Here is an 11,270-nt window from a genome sequence, read left to right on the forward strand (position 1 = left end):
CAATTCAGTTTTATTTATATAGCGCCAGATCAAAACAGTAGTTGCCTCAAGGTGCTTTATAATGGAAGGTAAGGCCTTACAAGAATACAGAGAAAACCTGAACAATGAGACGACCCCCTGTGAGAAAACACTTTGGCGACAGTTGGAAGAAAAACTCCCTATTAACAGGAAGAAGCCTCTGGCAGAACCAGGCTCAGGCCATCTGCCACAACCTGTTGGGGTTGAGGGGAGGGAGACAGGTCGCTGTGGAGGAGAACCAGAGATTAATAATAACTCAGTTGAGCAGTTATTCACTTAGCCCATTTTAAGTCACTTTGCTTAAAATGCAAGAAATAGGATCGTTCCATAGATGTCCCTCAAGAGCCCAAGTAAGTCTAACCTGCAAAATAAGGACACGCACAAAAAGATCCCTGTGCAGTTGAACACCGCAAACCATTTCTCTGTGGACCCCTTCCCCTCAAGGAGTGGTAAGAGACGATGTGTGCACACCCAGAGCGCAATATACAGGACATGGAGAGAACTGAGTCTCCTGCTGATGCAAGCAAAAACAAGATGTTTACAGGTGAACTAGAAACTGTAAACTGGAGCAGGTCTCAGGTGTTTAGTGTAGAATCACTCCCTTTATTTTGGTAGCATTTAAATACATCTTTAATTTACAGTTTAAAATATATTCTCATGTATTCCATCTTTTGTTTTGGTTTGATTCAGGAAGTAACTTTAAAACTTTATCTCAGTGTCACTGGTTTATGAACTCAAAGAATGCATGGTCATAGCAGTGTTGTAAATTTTCTTCTTATGTTTATTAACATGCAAACTTGTCTTTGCAATTGCTAAACTGATAAAACCTTCACATAATACAAGTAAAAGCAGAGAAAATGCATCGTATGGGTTTCTTATAGTCTTAAAGAGTCATTCCTATTCCGTTAGGTATTGATCTAAAGTCTTATTGGTGATCCATCTGTATGGGCAACAAACCCAGAGTCATTTTCAGTGACTGTCCCTGCACCTTCATCCATGTCATTCACATTTGCCTCTGCACAGCAGTCTGTTTGATTGAGGAAATGCTCCAGCAGAGTGACACGCTGCTTTAGCCTTTGCTGAGTGTGTGTGTATTCACTGAGTAGCCGGGCAAACCGAGTCTGAAGGGTGTCCAAAGAGGACTCCAACCGTTCCACCTTCTCCTCTGTGTCCTCTTTCTGTAGCCCGCCACTCTGAGCATTCTCATCCAGAAGACCCTCTTTCATCAGAATCTCCCGGCCCCTTTCCTCTAGCACGGTCTTAGCATCTGGATACTCAGTCACTGCCTCCATCAGGTCGTCCTTAGAGAGGCAGAAGAGGTCAGAGTAACCTAAGCTGCGGATGTTGGCTGTCCGACGATTTCCCATTTTACTACCTTTGATATTCAAAATGCTGATTTCACCGAAGCAGCTACCAGCGGTGAGGAGAGCGTACTGTGTGACCCCATCATCAGCCACCACAGCCAGCTTCCCTTCTTTAATGATATACATCTCCTTACCAATGTCGCCCTTTCTGCAGATGTAGTCGCCTGGACTGAAGACCTGAGGGCGTAGTTTAAGCACAAGCTCCACCAGCAGTCCTGCCTCACAGTCTTGAAAAATCCGTACTTTCTTCAGGGTCTCCAGGTGGACATTAATAGCAATCTCAGCCCGCAGCTTGTTTGGCAAATTCTTTAGCACTTCCTGCTCATCTACTGCTTTCTTGTTGGTCCAGAGGTAGTCAAACCATTTGATGACACGTGTCTCCAGTTCTCTGCTGACTTTGCGGAAGTGCATGTAGTGTTTGATGGCATCAATACGAGCTTGAAATTCGGCACGGGTGGCATTCATGTTGGCAATCATAGAGCCAACATTTCCCACAATTGTAGCAAAGATTAATACCCCAACAAGAAAGTCAAAGACCACAAACACGTACTCTTCATCTCGCACAGGGGGAGGCATCTCTCCAATGGTGGTAAGGGTAAGAGTCGACCAGTAGAGACAGTAGACATAACTCTGAGTCAAGGTGGAATACCCGGGTTTAGAGATGTTTGGGAACACCCACGTATCTGAGCCAAATCCCAAAGACTTAGATATAGCATAGAAGATGCAGGCATTCCAGTGAATGATGACCAGGATGTAAAGAACCAAATTGCAGATGCGAAAGATGTTGGGGTAGTTGGTGCGTGTCTCTGTGCGGTCAAAGAATTCAAACATGCGTGGGAAGCGCAGCAGACGGTTAAACCTGAGCTGTGGTGTATGGATGCCTGTGGAGATGTACCCCAGGTCAGTGGGCAGGATGGACAGCAAGTCAAGCTTAAACTGTAATGTACGGATGTAGCTGTCTCTTAGCTTGGCGTGGTCCTTCACCAGCAAACCTTGCTCCAGGAACCCTGAGAAAAATAAATAAAACTCATGTTTAGCTTGGTGGTGGCTGAAAAAAAGTAGAGGGCGGCTCAAATCAAGTTTTTATTTAACAGTTAAACTGGTAGATTAGATCCTCTCAGCTTTAATTTTAGAGTCTTTAAGCACATTGTTCGGTTTTTTTGAGCTGCATAATTTGATAAATCCAAGTGGCAATCTCTGGGTCTGAAGCTAATGCCTAAAGGCCCTTTCACATAGGAAGTGGCATGGGTTGTGCTACATTGTGCTCTCAGACACATTCTTTACTACACTGCACCAAAACAGTTTCTTACTGTATCAGGCAAACCCCAGCACAACTGGAAGCACCCAGGGAATACTGTACGTGCCACATACTTTGTAGTGTAGTGTGACATACATTCTCGTGATCATACCAGTGCAGCTCATGCTGCTTCCTATGTGAAAGGGCTTTAATTGCCTCAAACGGCATTTTCCTCCAAAGGCCACAGGAGGCTAGCTCTAAAAATATTCATATCACTGAAGTAATGATATGGCTTTCTGCACAGTTAAAAATAATTAAAGCCCATTCAAGATGCTCTGATATTGTTTTTTTCCCCCCCTCTTCACAAATAAAATGATATCAGTGCACAGGACAGAGTCTATTGATGCACCTTGCTAACCAAGCTAGCATTAGCTATAAATTAGCATGCAACATTCTTCCTCTACATGTGCTCCATGTAAAGTACCAAGAAGCAGATAAAGCTAGTGACTAGGTTAACTCTTTCTCTCTTGGACCATGACCAGGGGTAACCGTTATTGTTTTTTTATGAACTCAGTTGGCTTCTGCCACATTTCAGGCCTGCTTCCACATCAGAAGTTAGAGAATGATCTCTGCTTACAGCTAACTAGGGCTACCATTGGAAACACCTGGGACCTCTATGTTTGCTAGACTTGTTTGACTTGTGTCAAAACTCATTAAGTGAAGCATTTAGCACGCTTCAAGCGCTGGTGGACAACATGTCATGCAAAAAAGTGATTGCCTGTATTTAAACTGCTGTAAATAATTTGTTGGCCTATAATATGTGAAATATGTGTCAAATGCATGCCTCATATCAAGCCATCTAGAGCAAACATTAATCAGCATTCCTGTTACAAGTTAGACGCCACACTCGCTTTTTGGCAAAATTACTTTATATATCCAGTTAAAAAAACTTGTTGACATTAAAAATGTCTTTTTTTAAGGTGATCTGCCCAAGAGGGCAGCAGACATTACAACAAGTATATCAGTAATTTTGTAAACTAGACTGCTTATAATGTAGGTACAATAAACCAGAGTCATAAAGATACTTGAAAGTCGGGTACTTTTTACATTTTATAACCTCTTTCTAAATCTTGTTCATTAAAGTCTATTTACCAATATAGGTGTAGACTTTACATATAAAAAAACAAAAACACCTGTAAACACTGTAAATCACTTTTTGACAGACAATCAGTTTTTGGCACTAAAATAATGGAATTTAACAGTACATGGTGCTGTGTGTGTGCTGGAGACACACACACATTTTCACACACATTAATGGTTTTATTTCATCATGCATCCCTGATGTGTTCACAAGCCAATTTTAGCATAGGGTCATCTACATGGTGATATTGTTATTTAGTGGATGTTGTAACTAAAATGTAAAGTTAGTTTGCATTTGATGTGTAAATAACAGGTCCAGAACAGGTCCACTGATGATGCCATAGCCCTGACACTACACACTGCCCTGTCACACCTGGAGAAGAGAGACACGTATGTGAGAATGCTGTTTGTAGATTACAGCTCAGCATTCAATACCATCGTTCCCTCGAAGCTGGACAGGAAACTGCAGGATCTAGGACTGAGTAGCTCCCTCTGCAGCTGGATCCTTAGCTTCCTGTCTGACAGACGCCAAGTGGTCAGACTGGGCAGCATCACCTCATCACACTGAACACTGGTGCTCCACAGGGGTGTGTACTGAGCCCTCTCCTATACTCACTCTACACCTACGACTGCACAGCCACTAACAGCTCCAACATCATTGTGAAGTTTGCGGACGACACTACAGTGGTGGGTCTTATCACCAATGGTGATGAGACGGCTTACAGGGAGGAGGTCAGCACCCTGACCCACTGGTGTCAAGACAACCATCTCACCCTCAACGTCGCAAAGACAAAGGAGTTGATAGTGGACTTCCGGAGGTGCAAAGAAGTACACACCCCCATCACCATCAACGGCGCTGCTGTGGAGAGAGTGAGCAGCTTCCGGTTCCTTGGTGTACATCTGGCTGAGGATCTTACGTGGTCAGTACACACAAACAAAACAGTGAAGAAGGCGCAGCAGCGCCTCTTCTTTCTCAGGAGACTGAAAAGATTCGGCATGAGCCCCCGCATCCTCAGGACCTTCTATCACTGTGCCATTGAGAGCATCCTCACTGGATGCATCACCACCTGGTATGGCAACAGCACCGCCTACAACTGCAAAGCTCTCCAGCAAGTAGTGCGGTGCTCTGAACGGATAATTAGAGGTGAGCTTCCCTCCCTCCAGGACCTCTACAGGAAGCGGTGCCTGAGGAAAGCGGGGAGGATCATCAAGGACTCCAGTCACCCCAGCCATAAACTGTTCAGACTACTTCCATCAGGAAGGAGGTTCTGCAGCATCCGGTCCCGTACCAGCAGACTGAGAGACAGCTTTTTCCATCAGGCCATCAGACTGCTGAACACTTCATAGACACCTCAGCTTCACTACTGGAACTTTAACATTATGCACTCCATACTGTACAGTAATGCCACTGTTTTGCACATGTCTCAACTCTGTATATTTTTATATATTTTATTTATTGTTTACTCTATTTAATTTGTAAAATATGTGTACACACACACACACACACACACACACACACACACACACACACACACACACACACACACACGTAGAAAAATATTTAGTATACACATCCAGAAATGCATATACTATTATATATTGTACATATATTTATTAGTTTCAGATGTAGCCATTCTTGTATTTTGCTTGTTTACATTATTGTATTTTGCACAACTCTGTTGCTTGTGAAGCTCGCACACAAGAATTTCACTCACATGTGCTGTACCAATGTACCTGCACATGTGATGTGACAATAAAAGTGATTTGATTTGATTTGATTTGATTTGATTTGATTTGAAAAGGAAGCAGCGAGGTTTGAATTAGAAAGCTGAGAAAATATAAAATGAACGCAAAACACTGACTCATTCAGCAGAGAGGAAACTATGTCATCAGAGTAATCTAAAATTTAAGAAGGCCAGAAGCTGCATTTTTAGGTGGCTTACCTGTCCGGAGTCGAACACAGGTGTCTGTTATGTATAGAGCATCAGAGAGGTAGTCCAGCACCAGCCAGCAGATGTAGTTGCTCACTTGTAGTTCGTCAAAGCATGCCCTGGAAATGCATTAAAAAAGGATTTAGTGCTCTAGTCTAAGAAGTGAACACTACACTGTACACCCTCTGGAGGCTGCAGGGCCCCACTGACGCACATACTGTAATGTTATTACCTCGCGACAACAAGGAACCAATTGTAGAGCACCGCCAAGGCAATAACAAATAACCAGCGGTAGTATACGTCATCGGAGGGAGACACCACAAACAGATCCCACTTTTTCCTGTAAGCAAAAGGAGACTGTGATTATGACACTCAGCAAAAACTGTTAGTGCACAACAACAGAGAGAAAAACAGCAATATAATGCATCACAACACAATAGCTATATAATTATTTGTTAACAGCCATATGAGACAGCTACTTTTTTTGTAAATGTGACATCTTTCGGGTCATTTTAAAATATTGTGACGTTCTACTAAATGTAAAATATTTAAAGCTCAGTTGAGCTATCTTCTTTTCCTTACATAGCACCTTGCAGTAAACCTATATTTCAGCAAGGACAACATAAATTACAGCCTCAGCACTGAGCGGAATAAACACTGTCTGTAACTCTGGGTGTCTCTACAACTTAATAAGACCTTTCAAGGATTTATTTTAGCCATGAAGCAGAAGGTCCCGTCGTGATTTGTACAAGTGTAACTCTGTACTCCTTATGCATGTACATGAAGGTGTACATAGTAAAGGTTCAGGGTGGTAGCCGGGCATACCTAAAGATCCCTTTGGCATTGTTGCCATTAGCATCCAGTTGTGTGTTGCTGATGCGACTGGGGGCCGTTCTCAGCTCAGGGCCACGAAAGCGTTCCAGGAAAGAGTCTGGCCTCTCCTCCTCCTCCAAAAGACTCCTGTGTGCCCATTCCCGCAGTCTCACCACCAGGCTCACCAGTCTGACACACAAAAGGAACACAACACCGCATCTTTAGGCAGCTTTATAACTTAAAATCATGTCAAAATGCATCAGTTCAAACACAGTTAATGTGCGAAACCATCACAGAGCTGCAAATTAGAGCACATGATTTGAGACCTCACTTTGTCTTTCCTTTTCTATCTGTAGGACTGGAAAATCTTGAAAAGTCTGAATGAAAAAAGGGACTCTAAATTCCTGCAACCCATCAGAGGTCAAAGGATTTTCACTGGACAAATGTAATGAATTTTGTAGCAGTCGACGACCTTCATGAAAAAAGACAAAAAGCTCTTCTATAGCCATTTCTACAAAGCCAGACCTTTGCCACAAAAAAGTTATTTAATATGTAATAAGAGCTACACAATAATCTTTCAGCTCCTTGAATCAGTCCATTTGAAATTGCCATACCATACTGACGTGCCACAGCTGAGTCATCACAGGTTTACCTTGAGATGGCTCCGGTCCTTTGAAAAGAATTTCTTGAACTGCCTCCATGAGGGTCGAGAGCAGCGACTCTTTGCAGCTCCGAGGATGTGTCATCACAGATCGATGGGACCCTAGTAGGAAAAAGTGACAGCCCGGCTTCTTTAAGCCATTACGAGAGCCTCTGTTTTGTGTCTCTGAACGAAACCTCTGAGAAAAACATAATGAACATGAGGAAGCTCTTGTTACCTGCTGAGAATGCTCTCTGCTCTCTCGATTTCCTCCTCCAAGCTGGTCTTCACTGACAGATTGTGGGGAGACCGATCTCTCTCTGCCAGCTGGCCCGTCATCTTTAGATCTGACAGTACGGACAAACACTAATATTAAAGACCCACTTACAGCCATTTAATCCATATTGTGGAGTGTTGGACATGCTCTCCTGCTTCAGTTACACTGTGGCAGGAGAGAAAAGTGTTTATGGTGCATGTCTCAGATAATAGTCAGGGGACTGGGGCGGTGGGGGACAACTGGGACTGTGGTAGATAGTCCCTAACCTAGCCCATCATACAGCAGGTGGTTGCTGTGACGACTCATGAGAAATAAAAAGCTCAGTTTTATGGACGCAGCAGCACTTTAGATACACAGTCAAAGTTCAGTTAAAGCCCAAAAAGTCACATTAAGGCTGCTGTTCTCCCTGCAGCACAGACAGATGATGAGGTGCTTAGATGACTGTTACCATTGTGTGACTAATTGGTGGGTCATTAATGAAAACACACACACACACAAAGCCATCCTGGAGCTCTGCGGCTCAGTGAACCAGTCAGCTGCTTTCCCTCAGGAACCACATCGCTTAGGAAACCAGGCTGCTGAGAGAGCGCAAAGTGTGGCATGACATAACAGCACGATGGCTGCTGAGGCCACAAAGAGTGATAATTCACCCCTAAAGTCATCCAGCTGCCTGCCAGTCCACACTCTGTAACTTTACTAATGTGGAGATGAGACTTTTTTCCCTCTACTTTTGCAAATAATTATTAATTCCGCTTATTGAATATGTTACGCAACACAACTTTTTTCCACAGTGCTTCACAGCAAATGTAGATTACTAGCATCATAATAAAGTATATGCCAAACTGGCCTCAGCTTAAACATATCAGCCTACCTCTGGTTTCCTTGAATTAGTCCAAAAAAAAAAAAGAGCTGGTCTTCACCAGCCAATCCATCCTTTGTGCCCACGCCGGATGCAAGTCCTGCTCTTGCACCATTCTCGGTTGTGAGCCTCCTCTCGAAGAGCGCTCTCCTCACATGCGTGAGCACGTGGTCCACCTCATCCTCAGATGGGCTGAGTGCCGAGGAAGCAGGTAGGGGTGGGAGATGGAGGGTGTGGAAATCTTTCAAGTAGTTGAGAGCCTTGATGTCAGCATCAGACTGAAGAGTATTCTAGGAAAACCTTGTTCCTTTTAACTTTTATTACTCAGGAGAATCGTGAGAAACAGAACAAAAGAATGCAGCCAGTTCACCTGATTTATTTGATTTTCTTTATATATGTAGTCTGCCTGATTCATATTCTCAGCATTTCTTAGTCTGACATTTTTTATATTTGCTTGACAGCTCATCAGCATTTGTAACATATCGGCTTAATGACATATCATAACCCTTGTTCGCTTGTGAGCCCTCTCATAAACACAATGATAACTTTTCTTAAGCTCATTCATGTCTGAGCAGATGGGTCATTTTAACAGTAGTCGGTTTGGCTCAAAGAGGTGTGCAGTACAAAAAAGGAAGATTAGCAGAAACAGAAACATGAATGTAGTCAAGCATATGCTGCTGCTTCTGCGCTGATTCCTACTATGAACTATCTCATTACATTGCATATAATAAATGTGAGGAATTAAGTATATTTTGCTCACAGTACCTTTGTACTAACATATGATTTTTGGGCTGTACACTTATATTTGTAGACTTACTGTGAAACTTTATCCATCCATTTATTCACTTCTGCTTATCCTTATCAGGGTCGTGGGGGGTTGGGGCCTATCCCAGCTACTATAGAGTGAGAGGTGGGGAGCCAGGATGTACCTTAGATATAAGGTAAAACACGAACTTAGCCTCTTTTCTTTATGATCTAGGATGGGAACATTAGGATCTGTGGGATATTTATGATTATTGACAGTTTGATCCTGAGAGTTTGACTTGAAATATTTTGCTTAATCTTCTCTAGTTGACAAAAAGTATCAAGAGCAGCGATGTTTAGGAGTCTAAACTTTCACCACAGCCACCACTCTCCACTGCAAATGGAGCTTGAAAACCCAGGCGATGGGGACCACACGAGACTTCTTCATAATCATGCAGCTTTCCGACAGAGCCTGGCAGTTTCCGCTTTAATCAGATCCTCAAAAACTTAGTGGGAGTGAAGCCCAGAGGACTTTCCATCTGAATAAGATTCAGCCCAGTGAACAGTAAACTTCAATCTGCCATTACTATCTCTGTTGGGCAACGAGATTGTTGATGGACTGTGAAGAGACGAGTAAAAGCAGAAACTGTAAGTGCTTTGTTTTTTTCTTTTACAGAGGTTTTTTAAAAAAAAAAACAAATAAAAAAACAGGTGGGGGATTTTATGGTGAAAAAGAGGAAGAACATAAAGCATAAAGGTAGTAACATTAACAGAAGCTCAGATAAGAGGAAGGAGAAGCAGTAAAAAAACAACAACAGGTATCTGATGTAAGAGGCGCTTGGAAACAAAGAACTTCCTCCTGAGTACATTTTGGGATCAATCATTCACAAAACAAAAGATCTAATACACTGAAAGTACTCGGAGAATGCTTAAAAAAGTCATGTTTAACATCAGTTTAAACATATTAAATGTTAAAGTGTTTTTAGACTTGTATGTATCCTCTTCTATGGTTACTTGTAACCATACCAACCACTGTTTGTTCATACCCTTCAAGATGTTGAGCCAAGATGATGCATTTCTTGCATGATGAATCCAGCATCACTAATTATACTTAATACGTCACTTTATTCAGATAAACTGATATATTACCCATGTAAAAGACACAGACATGGTTACCAACAGTGCATTTAAATGATGCTCAGATGGCACTAAGGGCCCCAAAGTGTGTCAAGTAAAAAATTGTTGGTATAATCCATACTTTCATACTGATTACACCAAATTCTGATTATACCTTCTGAATGGTGCAGCAGAAATCCAGACTCATGAGACCAGGCGACATTTTTCCAATCGTTCTATTTTCCAGTTTTGGTGAGCCGATGAGAATTATGGCTTAGTTTTTGTGTTCTTTGCTGAAAGGAGTGGCACCTTGTGTGGTCTTCTGCTGCTGTAGTCCAACTGCTTAAAGGTTAGACATGTTAGCTTTCAGACATGCAGGTATTTGTGTTTAACAAGAAACTGAATATGACATCTTACATCTTTGTTGCTATGCAGATGATACCCAGCTTTATTTTTCCATGAAGTCAGTTAGGTAAACTACAGGCATGTCTTATAGGCATTGAAGCCAGGACGACCTCTAAATTCATGCTTTAAAATCTCCACAAAACTGAATTTATTGCAATCTGTCCTAAAAATCTTAGAGACATAATGTCTGTTGCTGATAGTGGGTTGTGTAGATGTGCGAGGTAGGTGTGTGAGGTTTGCTTCTAATATTGTAGAGACTTTATCTTACAATATAAAGTCCCCGAATTAGTGCTATATAATTACAACATAATGTTTATTTTGATCTACAAGTAACCAAAGCATCCACTTTGTTTGTATTGTAGCCAGGTGGAAGTTCGATATTATGGGACATGCCACTGGATGGCGCTGTTTCTTTTGGGGTACCCCTGAGAGCGCAAGGGATCATGGGGATCTACAGAGACGGGAGTGCTAGCTTGCATTGGTTTTATGTGGGTGTGCAATGCCTTTTTTTTCGCTGCGTGATCTGTTTTGAATGCAAAGTGTGCAACCGTTAAGGCACCAGGAGTGGCTGCAACCAACTTCGCCGTTCATCTCAGAGGGATCTATATTCCGTTTTCTGCTGAATTAATGCACTGTATGTATTTGAGTTCACACTTGTATTATACTATCTCTATGGGTAAGAGGGAAATGTACCTTGTTAACTGTTTAATCTTGGCTCTGTATCTT

General features: G+C 42.3%; 1 protein-coding gene across 1 annotated transcript; it reads right to left on the bottom strand.

Moving 5' to 3' along the window:
• Positions 1-892: 892 nt before the first annotated feature.
• cnga2b (cyclic nucleotide gated channel subunit alpha 2b) lies at positions 893-7,482 on the bottom strand. The gene is made up of 6 exons (XM_085469863.1): positions 7,382-7,482; positions 7,156-7,266; positions 6,516-6,692; positions 5,923-6,030; positions 5,703-5,809; positions 893-2,389 (listed from the first exon to the last, which is right to left on the bottom strand). The coding sequence occupies exons 1-6, from the start codon at positions 7,480-7,482 to the stop codon at positions 936-938; spliced, it is 2,058 nt and encodes a 685-aa protein (XP_085325989.1). The 3' UTR covers positions 893-935.
• Positions 7,483-11,270: the final 3,788 nt, after the last annotated feature.

The sequence above is a fragment of the Copadichromis virginalis genome, linkage group LG10 (genome assembly GCF_057382275.1).
Source record: "Copadichromis virginalis isolate Kocher_CV1m ecotype Utaka linkage group LG10, C_Virginalis_male_GT1.1, whole genome shotgun sequence".
Taxonomy (NCBI): Eukaryota; Metazoa; Chordata; class Actinopteri; order Cichliformes; family Cichlidae; genus Copadichromis; species Copadichromis virginalis.

Excerpts from the sequence above, each read along its gene's own strand:
- cnga2b (XM_085469863.1), bottom strand. The coding sequence starts at position 7,482 with ATGACGGGCCAGCTGGCAGAGAGAGATCGGTCTCCCCACAATCTGTCA. Across the intron at positions 6,693-7,155 it reads AGGACCGGAGCCATCTCAAG|ACTGGTGAGCCTGGTGGTGA; the intron begins GTAAACCTGTGA and ends TTTGTGTGTCAG. Across the intron at positions 5,810-5,922 it reads TGGTTCCTTGTTGTCGCGAG|GGCATGCTTTGACGAACTAC; the intron begins GTAATAACATTA and ends ATGCATTTCCAG.